This window comes from Macrobrachium nipponense, chromosome 6, assembly GCF_015104395.2.
Source record: "Macrobrachium nipponense isolate FS-2020 chromosome 6, ASM1510439v2, whole genome shotgun sequence".
Taxonomy (NCBI): Eukaryota; Metazoa; Arthropoda; class Malacostraca; order Decapoda; family Palaemonidae; genus Macrobrachium; species Macrobrachium nipponense.
The window spans coordinates 98,673,575-98,689,071 of record NC_061108.1 but is presented as its reverse complement, the minus strand read 5'-3'; the positions used below and the strand labels follow the sequence as shown (position 1 = coordinate 98,689,071).

Sequence of the window (15,497 nt, the reverse complement as noted above, 5' to 3'; positions counted from 1 at the left end):
ATTTTCATACAATCAACTTACCTGTCAGATATATACATAGCTGATTGGCACCCTTCGGTGGAGGGTAAGAGACAGCTACTATATGGAATAGACAGGTAAACAACATATGTTGTAGGTATAAATAAAACCTTGGTTCCTACCTGATAGGTGGTAGACTTCGTGGGTGTTTGCCCAGTAGTCTGCATCACCTCAAGAAACTTTAGCGAGATATATGATCTATGGCCAAGAGTTCTTGTGGGTCTGCCGATGGGGTCTTATCCGCTTACTCGGCAGAGCCTGAAAGGACTTTGTCAATGGGTGCTGATCCACTTATATGACAATACACCTTATGAAGGAGCACACAACCAATCCCGACCACCTGATCCTAACCATATGTTAGAATAAGGATTTGTTCCGAGTTATCCCCGAACTCTTCACAACAACCGTAACTCAAAAACCAATACGCACACATACATAATTTCTAAAAAAAAAAAATTATACTCATCTAATTAGATATGAACAAGATTCTCTTACTGAACAACATAGACGGCCGCCCGTGCTACAAACCAAGTCCTCCATTGTTCGAGGGAGACTCCAGACCATATCTAAAAAGAAGAAAAGTATATACTTTTAAGGATTGGTGTCGGCTCCCGTACCCAGAATCGTATCCGCCGATACGAACGGACCTAGAGAAAAACACTTCTCATATGTCACACGAACGTCTTTCAAGTAATGAGATGCAAATACTGAGTTGCATCTCCAAATGTCGTATCTATGATGTTTTTAAGCGACATATTCTTATGAAACGAGAGAGACGTCGCTACTGCTCTCCACTTCATGAGCTTTAACTTTCAACAGTCGTAACTGTTCGTCAGAACAGACCTTATGCGCGTCTTGTAATGACGTTCCTCACAAAGAATGCCAGCGCATTCTTGGACATCAGTCTTGTTTGGGTCTTTTACCGCGCACCCAAAGACCTTGTCTAGAGCCTCCATCTGATGCTTTCTCTGAATGTAGAACTTTAGAGCTCTTACAGGGCATAGAGATCTTTCTGCTTCTCTTCTACGAGACTCGATATGCCTTTGACTTCGAATGACTTAGGCCAGGGATTCGAGGGATTCTCATTCTTAGCTAAAAACAGGTCTTAAACGAGCAAATAGCCGAGTCTCCCTTGAAACCTACTTTATCTTGCAGAGCATGTAATTCACTAACTCTCTTTGCCGTAGCTAAAGATAATAGGAATAGGCATTTTCTGGTGATGTCTCGAAATGAAGCCAGATGAGGAGGTTCGAATCTTTCAGATGAAGAAACTTGAGGACCACGTCTAGGTTCCAGTTCGGATAGGGACCGGTTCCTTCGACTTTGAAGTCTCAAGGACCTTATGAGATCGTGGAGATCTTTATTATCTGCCAGATCTAATCCTCTATTCCTGAAGACAGCCGAGAGCATACTTCTGTATCCCTTTATTGTGATACAGCTAGATTGAGATTGCTCTCTCAGGAATAGAAGGAAATCAGCAATTTCCGCTATAGAGGTAGTGGAGGAGGACAACTTCTTAGTTCTAGCACCACCTTCTAAAAACCTCCCACTTCGACTGATATACTTTTCGTAGTGGAGGTTCTGCGTGCTCTCGCGATCGTGCTTGCAACTTCGCGAGAAAACCCTCTCGCTCTGACGAGTCTTTCGATAGTCGAAAGGCAGTCAGAGCGAGAGCGGGGAGGTTTTGATATACCTCTTGAAGTGTGGTTGTCTGAGAAGATCCATCCTTCTTGGTAGGGATCTTGGAAAGTCTACGATCCACTCTACCACCTCCGTAACCAATCTTGGGCCGGCCAAAAGGGGGCTATCAATGTCATCCTCGTCTCCTTTGACGCCACAAACTTTTTTAGTACTAGTCCCAGGATTTTGAATGGAGGAAAAGCATAGACGTCTACGCGAGACCAATCTAGCATGAAGGCGTCTACCATAAGAGCTCTTGGATCTTCCACGACCGAGCAAAAGACTGCCAGCCTTTTGGAAATGAATGTGGCGAAGAGATCCACATGAGGTGCCCCCCACAGCGACCAGAGATCTTGACACACCTCCTCGTGTAGGGTCCACTCTGTATGAAGGACCTGGTTCCTCCTGCTGAGTCTGTCTGCCCTCACATTCTTTACTCCCTGCACAGAACCTTGTCAGAGGGAGATGTTCCTGTGAGACGTCCAAAGCAAAAGGTCTCTCGTCAGTTCGTAAAGGAACGAGGAGTGAGTCCCTCCCTGGTTTTTCGAATGTAGGCAAGTGCGGTGGTGTTGTCCACGTTTACTTGCCACTACTTTGTTCGACACCAGAGGTTCTAGACTCTTCAAAGCCAGATGCACGGCGAAGAGCTCTTTGCAGTTTATGTGCCAAGTCACCTGCTCTGGTTCCCAGGTGCCTGACACCTCCTTCGAGCCTAATGTTGCTCCCCAACCTTTCTCCGACGCGTCGGAGTACAACACTATGTCTGGTTCTGTGTCCTTAGAGAGATCCCTTTGTTCTCTTCCAGAGGGGCAACCACCATTCCAGGTGCGATCTTATCTCCACTGGAATGGAAAGGCGTCCGACAGTTGTCCAGTTTTCCAACTCCAAGACTTCTTGAGGAAGAATTGAAAGCGGACGTAAATGAAGTCTTCCTAGCGGGAAGAACTGTCCGAGCAGAGGAAAGGGTCCCTAGCAGCTCAACCATTCCCTCGCCGACGTATGTTCCTTCCTTAAGAAGAGAGAGACTATCTGCAAACCTTTTGCGATTCTCTCTTGCGAAGGAAATACTCGAAACCCCGAGAATCCATCCGAATCCCCAGATAGACTAAGTCCTGTCTGGGGGTCAGCTGCGACTTCTCGAGGTTCACGAGCATCCCAACGCTTTGATCAGATCTAAAGTTAACGTCAGGTCCTCCAAGCACTGTCTCTCTGATCTGGCCCTGATGAGCCAGTTGTCCGATACAGAGAGATATTTACTCCTTTGAGGTGAAGAAACCTCGCCACATTCTTCATCAGGCTTGTGAAGACCTGAGGAGCTGTGGACAGGCCGAAACACAAGGCTCTGAACTGAAGATCCTTCCCCCCGCCATGAAACGGAGGTACTTCTTCGATGAAGGGTGGATCGGGGACGTGAAAGTAGGCGTCCTGGAGATCTAGAGACACCATCCAATCTCCTTGTCGCAATGACGCAAGGACTGAAGCAGAAGTCTCCATCGAGAACTTCTCCTTCCGAACAAATTTGGTTCAGAGAGCTGACGTCCAGTACTGGTCTCCAGCCTCCCGAGGCTTTCGCAACCAGAAAAGGCGATTGTAAAACCCCGGGGAGATTTTGATCCAGTACTAGTTCTATCGCTCTCTTGTCCCACATTTGTTACACCATCGATCGAAGAGTATCCCTCCAGCATAGGATCCTTGTACTTGGCTGTTAGTTCCCGTGGTATTGACGTTAGGGGAGGGAGTGTTCAGGAAAGGGATACGATATCCCTTCCTTATTATAGCCAACGATGACGCGTCTGCGTTTATAAGTGTCCAGGCCTCCACAAATCCCAGGAGCCTGGCACCTACTGGTGCTTGGAGGAGAGAAGCTTCACTTTCCCTTTTAAAGGGACGAAAGGCAGACCTACCTCTCTTCTCAGGAGCCTTCCTTCTTGCGGGAGGTCTGGAGGTAGGGCCACCTCGAAAGGGCTGAAACCGATGTACTCTTGGTCCTTTCTTGTCAGTTGTAAAGAACAGCTTCTTCTTCCTTGCTGACGCGTCAGAAGGTCCTGAGTCGCCTTCTCAGTTAATGAATGAGCAATGTCCTTCACCAACTGAGAAGGGAACAAAAAGTCAGACAAGGCGAATACAGCAGCGCTGCCCTCTGAGCGTGGGAGACTGCCTTGGTTAAAAAGGCACCATATACCGTCCTCTTCTTTAGAAGACCTGCTCCAAACAAAGAGGAGATTTCAAACGAGCCATCCTGCACCGCTTTTGTCTATACAAGACAATATGCACAAAAGGGCTTCCCGGTTCGATTCCTTCCGAATCATGGGCTTTCTTGGACATCACCCAAGGGACCAATCTAAGAAGTTGAAAACTTCCAATACATGAAAGAGTCCCTTGAGGAGATGGTCCAGTTCAGAAATGCCCCACGTAATCCGTGCCGAGTTGAGACCTAGTCGACGTGAAGCGTCAACTAAGGTCGAAAAGTCTGCTTCTGACGTAGACGGGAGAGCAATACCCATATTCTCTCCCGTCTGATACCAAATGCCCTCTTTTACCAGCTAGTCTCGCTGGAGGCATGCAGAAGGACCGTTCTTACTAAGTCCTTCTTAGACTTCATCTAAGAGTCTAAGGATTTGTAGAGCCCTCTTCATTGAAATGGTGGGCTTCATTTTGAGACAAAGACGAAGACTTCTTCGTCTTAGCACTCGAAAACAGAGAGCGCGGAGAAGGAGGAGCGGCGGCCAGGAGTCAATTCGTCTCCATACTCCTCTAGAAGCAAGGCATCAAAACTTATAGTTCGACAGTCCTTCTCTCCTTGATATTCTTCATCCGAGTTTACTTCCAACTCGGGATCTAAATGAGTCTCCGCTCCCAACTCTGTACGCTCTTCCTCTGGAGGAGACAAACTCCTAATAGGAGAGGGGCTAAGGGAATGATATTCCTTCCTCTTCCCCGCTTTAATAGCCCTGGAAGGCGCCAAAAAGCTCAGGCTTCTCTCCATAAATAGAAGAAGCTTCCCGCTTGGATGACGCTTCTCGTCCGCCAAGCGTCCTGGCTGACGCCTCCCGCTTACTTGGCTGCTGACGTCCGGATGACGCCTCGCGCCTGGAAGACGCTCCGCTCTCAAAAGGCGTCCTAACTGGCGCCAAAATATTGGTTGGAGCTTCACGTCTGCCAACCGCTTTCAAAGACGCTTCATGTCTAAAAGACGTCTCACGTCTCTCTGGCGTTACGTATCTTTCGTAAGCTACCGATCTCGCTCTCGAACCCGAAGCTTCTGTATATGTTTAGAAGCTTCACGTCTGCATGACGCTTCTCGCTTAGCAGGGGAGAGAGGACGAGACTTCTTGATTGGAAGCGCAACGTCCTTCCTACGAGGCGCTAAAACTCCCACCAGAGAGGCCAGTTGTTCTTGTACTGCCATAATAATCTTCCTTGAAGCTTCTCCCACGTCAACTGCATGACGCCTTTCGTCATCAATCGGGGGAGAAGTAGGAAAGGGTACTTCTGCGTCCTCGTCGGGTGACGCTGACGCCACCTTCGCCTTCTTAATAGAAGAGGGAGCGTCATCCTGAGAAAACGCTTCTGGGCTCGAATCAATTTCGGGTTCTTTCAAATGACGTTTCAAGAGGCCTCGATAAATCCGACTCCTTCCACCCTCGTTTAGGTGAGGGAGAGGGAGAGGATGAGAAAACACTCACGAAGGACGCTTTTCTAAAGCACCCTTGAGCAGCCTGCCACGAAACACAGGAGCTTGCTGAAGGGACGTCTGACCGTTGGGGATTCCCCACAGACCTCTTAAGGCTTTCGACTTTCCTTCTCCTCTGGGCATGGGAGCTTGGAAGAGGTCTAGGCCTTGGAGCGTCGCAGGGACGATCAAACCTCAAACGCCCCTCCACAACACTGGGGAGAACTCACTTCACTGTAATGCCTCACTTTCACTAGCCTTACCTTGTAAGTCCGCCATTTTAGGACTTCATGTCTCGAATCGTAGCTTCAGATCAGCGATTTCCGAGGCCGATTCCGAAAGTACACTTGTGAATTAGACACTAGGGAGAATCTAAATCTCTTAGGATTAGAATAATTATCAGTAAAAGGCTCAATAGGCCTTGAACTCACACCTTTCAGACGTCTAACCCTATCCCTCTCTAACTTCTTCAAATAAGAAGTTAAAGTCTTCCACTCTTCTGCATTTAATCCCTCGCATTCATTACAAGTATTATTAGCAGAACACTGAAACCCCCTACATTTACGACATACAGTGTGAGGATCAACCGAAGCTTTCGGTATCCTCACCCTGCAGAATACATTCACACATTCTCACACTCACATTTGAATCAGACATACTGAGAAAAATCCAAAAAGCAATTCCAAAAAACAGTCCACAGTAGCGAATGCCAAAAACACGATCCAGATACGTCACCAAAAAGCCGAGAAACGATGATCAAAGGATGAAATAAGAATCTAAGTCAGGAGGTAATAGCAACAATGTTGATACCACCGGCGACAGAGAAAATATGATAGAAAACGGGGATGGTTCCTAGTCCTGCCGCCCAGGGCAGGCCGGTAGATCACCTGACCTACCTGTAGCGAGTGGCGCGAAATTTGAATTTCTGTCGGGGACGACGGAGTCTTAGCTATGTATATATCTGACAGGTAAGTTGATTGTATGAAAATAAAAAACGGTCCACAAAGCGCATATGCCAAGCCAAAAAGATCAGATACTTCACCAAAAGTCAGTCCAAAACAATCCAAGGCAACGAGAAATTAATCCAACTATCAGGAGGAACCGACAACAGGTGTAGTCGGTCCCGGCGACAGAGAAAATCTGACTAGAAAACGGGATTGGTTCATACACCTGCCACCCAGCGGCGGGTAAGGTAGATCACCTGACCTACCTGTCGCGTGTGCCGTGAGTTTTGAATTCTGTCGTGACATCAGAGACGTAAGCTAAGTATATATCTGACAGGAAAGTTCATGTATAAAAACAACTATTTAACAAAATCTAAATGCATCAAAGCTAAATTTCTCTAAAGAAATGTAGTACTACACAAATAACTATTGTAATTTCATGGTCTTCATGCTACCACACACGATATACCATACTACACTATTGAATAAAAATTCATAAGATTTTACCACTGTGAGATGAGAGATGCAGATGAGAATGATGCAAAACACAAAGAACATATCAAGGAACTTTGGTCCTGGGAAGAAAGCTGTAATTGTAGTGATAAGCACCAGCAATATTGTTACAAATATTATCAAGGCATTTATCAATCGTCCCTGTGGGAGAAAAACAAAAAGAATAATTTATACAGCATGCTAATTACATGGCCTCTAAGTTATACAAATACACTGTACAGTTTTAGGTAAACTCTAATACAATACTGTAATGTAGTAAGTATCAAATCATGAATTTAACTATACTAACAAGAAATGAGTGCAGTTCATTCTTCCAGTTATGTATACAACACTGTACTATGTATCTTTCAGAAAGAGTAACTTGTACCGTTGATATTTCAGCTGAATTTTGTAATTATGCACAGCTAGAACTGTAGTATAAATACTGTATCATGATTTAATAATATATCATTGCATGCAGATGCACTAAAGTTATATACACTACATTTATATATGATACCCAACATCCTCAGAGTAATTCTTGGAGTACTGAAGGCTTTCAACAGCTTTTACTAAAGAAACTTCCTTGCAAAAATATTTCCTTCTTAAGTTACCAGTCTCCTGTATTAACAATGACAATTGAGCATAGACCACAAAAAATCTGGTGCAAACAGAAATATGTAATCTAGTAACAAACTGCTGTACACATTACCATTTAGTATCAAACATACCCTTGGTTGACTTTCTGCTGCACCAAACAAGGGGCGATCGGCAAGAGGCGTATACTCCCCTTCACCCATCATAGTGATAAAAGCACTGTAAAAGAAAGGTTGATTTCAGCAACTTCAGTGAAAAAAAAAAAAATTCAATACAGTATTTCAAAAACTGTCAATCAGTACAAAATACAGAAATACCACTGGCGTAGATGCCTCAAAACCAACCTCAACAACTAACAGAAATATTTGTATATGTGGGACCTTTAAACCAATTTCACCATTCTATAGGATAACACGTATATCACAAATGGCCAAAATGATATTGTTATTTTACAATAAAGTTTTGTACATACTTACCTGGCAGATATATACTTAGCTTACGTTTTTGACGTCACGACAGAATTCAAAACTCGCGGCAAATGCGACAGGTAGGTCAGGTGATCTACCCCACCCGCCGCTGGGTGGCAGGTGTATGAACCAATTCCCCCTTTCCGTTATAATTTTTTCTCCACCTGTCTCCTGAGGGGAGGCTGGGAGGGCCATCAATCGTATATATCTGCCAGGTAAGTATGTACAAAACTTTATTGTAAAATAACAATGATATTGTGATGATACAATAAAGTTTTAATGCATACTTACCTGGCAGGTATATATATAGCTGTATTTTCTGAAGTCCGACAGAATTTAAAAAACTTCCGACACACGCAGTGGTCGGCCAGGTGGTTAGTACCCATTCCCGCCGCTGGGAGGCGGGTATCAGGAACCATTCCCATTTTCTATTCATAATTTTTATTTACCACTGTCCCCTGAGGGGAGGTGGGTGGGTACTTGTTATATATATCTGCCAGGTAGTATGAACAAACTTTATGTATCATAACAATATCATTTTGTTCATGAAACTTACCTGTCAGTATATATATAGCTGAATCCACCGTTGGAGGTGGGAAGGGACAGAATAGAAGGATTTTGGGAAACAAATGCATGCAGATGATTTACATCTTGGTTCCACCTGTTAGCATAGCCGACTTCGTGATTACTGTCACCCAAGTCTGCTTTTGCTTTACTAGAGTTGCCAGCGAGGTAGAGACCTATAAAGCTGGTGCACTCCAGATGATCTGGTCAACGGGGGCGTGACCACAATGTGACTAGACCATATTGACCATACCATGAGGGCTAAGAAGTAAAATAAATAATATATATAATTATATAATATCACCACCTGACCAACCTAGCCAAAGTTAATGTGTGTTAACTAAGGCTTCAGAGTTAGAAGTCGCCGTTGTCAGCGACTCCACAACTAAATTAAGAGCTCTTCCTAACCATTTTTCTACAGGATAGGATGAGTAGTACTTCTTGCCCCCAAGATTGTGTCTGCAGACACGTATGGCCCTAGCGAGCAGCAGATCTCATATGCCATCTTCACATCTCGCAGGGAGTGTGAAGTGAACCCAGAGTTGCTTTGCTAAAATATGGTACTCAGGATGTTGCTGAGTGCCATGCTCTGTTGAAATGCTTCCGAGGCCGCGCCCTCACTCGTGAGCATTCAGATAAAAAGATTTCAAATCTTTGTGCAAACACAATGAAGGAGCATTTTTTGTTTTTTTTTTTTTTTTTTTTTTTTGTAAAGAAACTCCTTAACCCTAAAACCAGGGTGTACTTCGATATGGGCAAGTCTGGTCTTTTTCGGAACATTGCAGATTGCCCGACTGACTTCGACTTTCTTGATTTTAAGTAGATAAAACTTGAGAGACCTGACAGGGCACAGGACTCTCTCTCGCTCCTCCCCACTAACTTGTGTCATCCTTGCTTCCAAGATCCTGGCCCAAGGACAAAAAGGGTTTCCATTCTTAGGCCATAACGAAAGGCTTAGAGAGCACACCTTCCTTGTGTTCTCTAAAGCCAAAACTTGTGACGATGGCTTAAAATCTCACTAACCCTCTTTGTCGTATCTAGGGTGGTTAGAAGAAGGCCTTCCTGATCACATACAAGAAGTTAACAGGCAGGAGAGGTTCGAATGCTTTGACATCAGAACTTCAGACTACGTCTGTACTAAAGTCAGGTGAACGACCAGTTGACCAGTCAGACGAATCAAGGACAGCAAGGCTGTACCCTGAAGACCAAAAGGCACTATTCTTAGCTGAAGGATGAGTGTCTGGACTGCCTGGGCGATTCAATCTAAGCAAACCTTGGGGGTGTATCAACGCAACCCAACGTCGTCCGCAATCGACTTCGTCAATAAGAAACTCAGGGCTACTATATGTCGCCTGATCTCGCACGAGTGTCTGACTCCGAGAAAACAGGCGAGACAAAAAGTAGATGGTGAGCTAGAATCGAGATTCCACAGACCTCAATGATCGTGAAGGTCTTTGTTGTTTGACAGATGCAAATCTGTCAAACAACATTCTCTGTTGTCTGTTCGCACTGGCAGAATTTTCAAAACTCTCGGCAACCGCTAGACCACTGGTAGTTCAGGTGACTCCCCCACGTTCCCGTGGCGCTGGTACTTGGAACTAGTATTCCCGTTTTGCCTCAGATTTTCTCTGAACCCTGTCTCCTGAGGGGAGGAGGGTAATTTAATTATATATACCTGCCTGGTAAGTATGCATAAAACTTTATTGTATCATGTGAAATGTGTCCTCTTTAGCACTATTTCTAGTAAAAACATTGCTATGATACAGAGAACTGCTAAATTGGACATGTCAGAAGTCTCTGACTCGCTCACCTAAATAAAAGGTGTCGGTATAGAACTGGGGCGAGTGTTAAAACACTACCACAGCAACCCTCCAATTAGCCTTTTCCTCATCAAAAGACCCTGAAAACGGGGAGCCGACCTATAGGTCACACCCAGCTACCCTGTTGAATGGGGGACTGCGGCGTCATTCTTATCGATAGCCTCCCAGCGTTGCACGCTTTTTTTATAGCTATCTGTTCTTTTTATTAGTTTCGTTATTCTTTTTCGTTATGGATCGTCAATCTGCCTCTTCACCCAAGTTAAGTACTGGTTCGCCCTTTTTCTGTATTTAGGGAGTGATTTTGCCTTTCGTTTTGCCTTTATTTAGGTTAGGATTTTGTTAGGCATCTCCTCCCGTAACGAGCGGTAGCGAGCCGCCATTACGTCGTTCCCTTGTTTTGTACCAATTTCGAGCGGCTTCTTTCAGTAAATCAGTACCTATATATATTTATTTATATACTCGTAACTTATGGTATTTCAGTATATATTTTCAGTATATTATTATGTCTTGGGTGGCAGTTACTTTGTCGATCTTGTTTGATCTACGTTTATTGTTTTCATGATTTCCTGTTTTCAAGGGGGGGGTCGTCGTTCGTGCACGTTCTTTGTTTCGTGCTTCGTTGTTTATCTATCGTTCCCCCCCCCCCTTCCCCCTTTTATTTTAGTTTGGTATTTTCCATTCAAGAATTCCCCTTTTTCTTTTCGTCAGCTTACCGTTTGTTTTCGTTTTGTCGGTGAGCAAGTAATTTTTCCTTGTTGCGCCCACTCTCATCGAGTGGCCTCCATTGCGTTTTATATTTTCGCCTTATTTTCATTACCCCTGTTAAAGCATGTTTTTCCCTTAGCTTTAAGTAATTGATTTTATTTTGTCTATGTTATATTTGGGTGTTCGGTCAGCAGCTAGCCTTCATAGGCTTTGCCTGCGTTTTCCTCGTGATCCTTTATTCGCGGGGTATCGCTGGTCACGTGATCGTCCCCCCCTTCAGCCCTCCCTCCCTCCCCCTCCCCCCTCGTGGGACTCCCCGTAGTTGGGTGCCGCTCTCGTTGTTTGTCGCTGACGGCCGGTCCCACCAGCGGAGGGGGGGAGGTGTAGTGGGTCTCCCAGGACCTTGGGCTGGGGAGTGTCGCTTCTTAGCCGACCGCCTCCGGAGTTGTTAGTCGCACTGCGTTTCAGCCTCGGCTTCCGTGGATTGTTGCGCTCTGCTTCTTTCACTCCCGGAGCTTACATCCACCCGCCGTAAAACATTCCCTCTCCGCATAAGGCGGGTTTAGATTCCGGCCGCTCCCAGAGTCATTGAGGGTTATGTTTACGGAAGTTACTCTTCCGTAGGCGGAGATAGTATATTTGTTATTTAGTTTTTATTATCATTATTTTTATCTTTATTTTTATGTTTTTTTTTTTTTATTTTCTTGCCACGGAACTTGCGAGTTCATGTGGCCGTCCCGGGTTACTTCGTGTACCCCCCTCCCCGGGCCCCGGGTCATACAGCTCCGGGTATACAACTCGGGTGGTTTTTTTCCTTACACAGTCTCCGGGACGTTAACATATGAATATATTTATACCCTTTCTTTTCTTTATAGCCCGGAATGCTCCGGCACAAAAAAAAAAAAATAAATAATAAAAGAAATATACTTCATTATCCTATTAAGTGTGTGCAATTGTTCTTATATATTATTGCACTTACAGGCCTCTCAGTGTCTGGTTGCCGGCTGTAGTGCTGCTCTGCAAGATCCGTGCGGCCATGACGTTTGTCGGGGCGGGGCCACGCCCCCTGTGCAGTGCTGCTTCCTGATTCCGTGGTCTGGCATCATGAAAACTGTTTTGCCTGCTACGACTTGGTACATCAGGCTACCTCTTCGGTAAGTTGCCGCACTGCTGATTCTATGTTTATTGTATAAAAAAAAAAAAAAAAAAAAAAAAAAAAAACAAAAAAAAAAAAAAAAAAAAAAAAAAAAAATTGAAATGAGATAAATAAATGATCAATTAAAATTTGTTTAATTAAATTACATTGTTTAATCAAATAATTATAGAATAAATGTTCAAGGAATTTACTTGGTATTGACACATTCCTTGCATTACAGGCTGAGCAGTCTATTAAGGATGCTGCACTCTCCGCCCTCAAGATCTGGGTTGGAGGGTTTGGACGGAACGTAGGGAAGGCTAAGCCGTATATTCTGTCCCGAGATATGGCGACTTTGCTCTTCCCAGCCGGAAAAATCTGCCGGATACGTCGATCCAAAAGTAGCGGCACCAATTATCAAATCAATACAAGACTCAGTTATTGAACAGCAAGAGGCGGAATTGCCGGACCTTGGACTAGAGGAAGTCTCACTTGAAGTGGGTTGAGGATTTGCCCGTTACACTAGGCACAGGTACAGGTAACAGTGTTAATGAGGCTAGCTTAGTTAGTCACCGGGATCTTTCCTTGAGTGACTCTGATTCTTCCTCTCCTTCTACTTCCAATTCCTTCATGGGTTTTTCACAGGAGGTTTGCCCCCTCCCAGGTTGCACTCCTTCTCTGTGATTCCTAAACTAAAGAAAAAACCTGCGGGTAAAACCTTGCTTAAAGGCAGATCAGAGACAATGCCAAGGACTGGGCAGTCACAGAGGTTCATACACATATTAAAACTAAATAAAGTCACTTTCCAAACCTTCAATCCCCAAGGTCTCAAGGAGGGAATTCTTCCTATTGCCCTACCAGTTCCATTCCATTAACTTCTAGGGACCGGATACCTCATAAGGTACCGCAAGAGGGACAGGATGATTCTCCTTCCGTTGACCAAGACCAGTTCAACACAAATATTCTAAATCAGGTCAGTGGCCTTGGTAGTTTACTCAGATCAGTTGCAGCAAGGTTTGAAGAAGTGTTTAGCAGGTTAGGTGCTCAGGACTCCCTGATTGCAGGTCTCAGACAGGAGTCGGCAGTTTCGGCCCCTTCTAGTAGCTTGATGCAAGCTCAGAACATGCCTGACGGGTCCACGCTCCCTCCCTTCCCACCCGGGTAATCCCTGGAGGGTGGCTAACTTCGCTCCGTTTGTCAATGGGATGTTTGACTATAGAAGGTTGCGGCACACGTAGGCTCGAGGATTTCGAGTTTTTCCCCGAAGGTTTACAGCCTCCATTTATCGCTATGTTAGGCTTACGGAGGCAGCTCTGTTAGAGAGGATAAGGTCCCCAAGGAGACTGTTATCCTCTCTAGAGATCAGGCTCAGCAAACATGGGTACGGAGCCTAGAAGAGTGGGACTGCTCAAATACTAGAATAACAGCTTTTAAAAGTCCTTTCACCATGTTTACAACTGATGTCGGCAACCCTTACCTTTTACATCAAAGGTAGCAGAACTAACACTCCAGGCAGTGACTCGAGAGAGCCCATGCCCCAGCTTAGGGAGACAGAATCCCACATCTTTACTACTCCCAGGTAGGGAGGATTTTGTGGGAGGATTTTGCCAGCTACGTTCTCGGTAGGAAAGCTGAAGCCAGATTGTGCAATCACCTTGTTTAGTGAACGCCTTCCTAGGCTGTCAGACGCATTGATCCAAGCCGAATTTGACGCTAAGACACGTCTCGCAAGGTCCTCTTAACTCCCTAGTGATGACAGAGACGGCGGCTCGGGAGTACGCTCAGGAGCTGCTGTTTAAGGTCATTGCGAAGTCGTTACTTTTAAGCATGCAATGTGACTTGTACGACTTTGCGATTGCTAGGAGAAATTGCAGGAAGCATGTTCTGTCTGAGGCGACGATAAGGCACGACCCAACAAGCTTCTAGCTTCCTCAATCTGGGGTGCAGATCTCTTCCCAGCTTCAGCAGTATCCGAGGTTCAGAGTGAGGCATCACGTCTTAACCAAAGCATCAGGTTGCGTTGGGGAATCCCTTTCAAAAGGAAATCAGAGTCTTCTTCCTCCAGTTTAGGGCTAAGAAGAGGCAAAGGAAGTTCCTACCTTTCCAAGTCCCGCAACAGCATCCTGTGCTACAAGCTGTTCCAATTCAACAGGTATCCCAGCCTTCGACTTCTAAGGCTCAGCCTCAGCAACAGCATCAATTTGTCTTCCTTTCGCCGCCGTCTAACCAACAGGCCTCCTCACAGTATTCAGTGTCGCCCGCTTTTAACCCGGTCTATGAGAGTCGGGCATTTCACCCCTTTACCAGAGTTGCTAGGGGTGGCAGGGCTAGAGGATCCTTCGCCAGCGCGGAGGACCAGAGCCCAAGGGCGAACTAGAGGTGCAAGGTCAGGCAGAGATCCCGGCCTTCATCATCTCAATGAAGTTTCTCAGGTAGGAGGCAGGCTGTCCTCTTTCGTCATCGTTGGGGGTTCAGCAGTTGGGCAAAAAGCATAGTATCCAGAGGCCTAGGCTGGAGTTGGATCAAAGGTCCTCCTCCACCCATCACCTTCTATGGAACAAACGCAGGAATTGATGGATTACTCCAAGACCTTCTCCAGAAGGGAGCAATCTCCAAGACGAAGAACTTGAAATTTCAGGGTCGTCTATTCAGCGTCCCAAAGAAAGGGACCGACAAAAGAAGGTGATCTTAGACTTGTCCCGTCTAAACTTGTACATTCGTTGCGACAAGTTCAAAATGCTGACCATCTCTCAGGTGCGGACCTTACTTCCCCGTGGGGCCGTCACCACCTCTATAGATCTTACAGACGCCTACTATCATGTCCCGATAGCTCGGCACTTCCGACCATTCCTCGGCTTCAAACTAGGGAAAGAAGCCTACTCCTTCAAAGTAATGCCCTTCGGGCTGAATATAGCACCAAGGGTTTTCACGAAACTGGCGGAGACAGTGGTGCAGGAGCTAAAGATCCCAGGGTATATTGGTGTGGCGTACCTAGACGATTGGCTAATCTGGGAGATGGACAAAGGCAAATGTATGAAAGCCACGGACAAGGTCATGTCTTTCCTGGAATATTTAGGGTCTTCAAGATCAACAGGACCAAGTCCCCGGTTGACTTCGAGTCCAAGTTCCAGTGGCTAGGGATTCATTGGGACTTGGATTCTCACACTCTTTCCATTCCAGCAGGAAAGAGAAAGGAGATTGCCAAGGCAACAAGACAATTCTTAAAGTGCAAAGAGACTTCGAGAAGGAATCAGGAGAGGATCCTAGGCTCACTCCAGTTTTGCCTCAGTCACGGACGTTCTGTTGAAAGCCAAGCTCAAGGACATCAATCGAGTTTGGCGTTCGAAGGCAATGCCAAGTGTCGGGACAAGTTCGCCCGGATACCTCTGATTCTCAGAAAAC

At 45.5% G+C, this 15,497-nt stretch overlaps 2 protein-coding genes across 2 annotated transcripts in view; both read right to left on the bottom strand.

The window, feature by feature from the left end:
* LOC135216436 (transmembrane protein 243-like) overlaps positions 1-7,623 on the bottom strand; it is a gene marked incomplete at its 5' end in the record, with an annotated part of 44,280 nt that extends 36,657 nt beyond the window's left edge. The window contains 2 exon segments of the mRNA XM_064251806.1: positions 6,823-6,969; positions 7,539-7,623. Of these exon segments, the coding sequence (XP_064107876.1) occupies positions 6,823-6,969; positions 7,539-7,610 (219 nt within the window).
* LOC135216664 (uncharacterized) overlaps positions 1-15,497 on the bottom strand; it is a 388,956-nt gene that overhangs the window by 254,308 nt on the left and 119,151 nt on the right. The window lies entirely within an intron of this gene.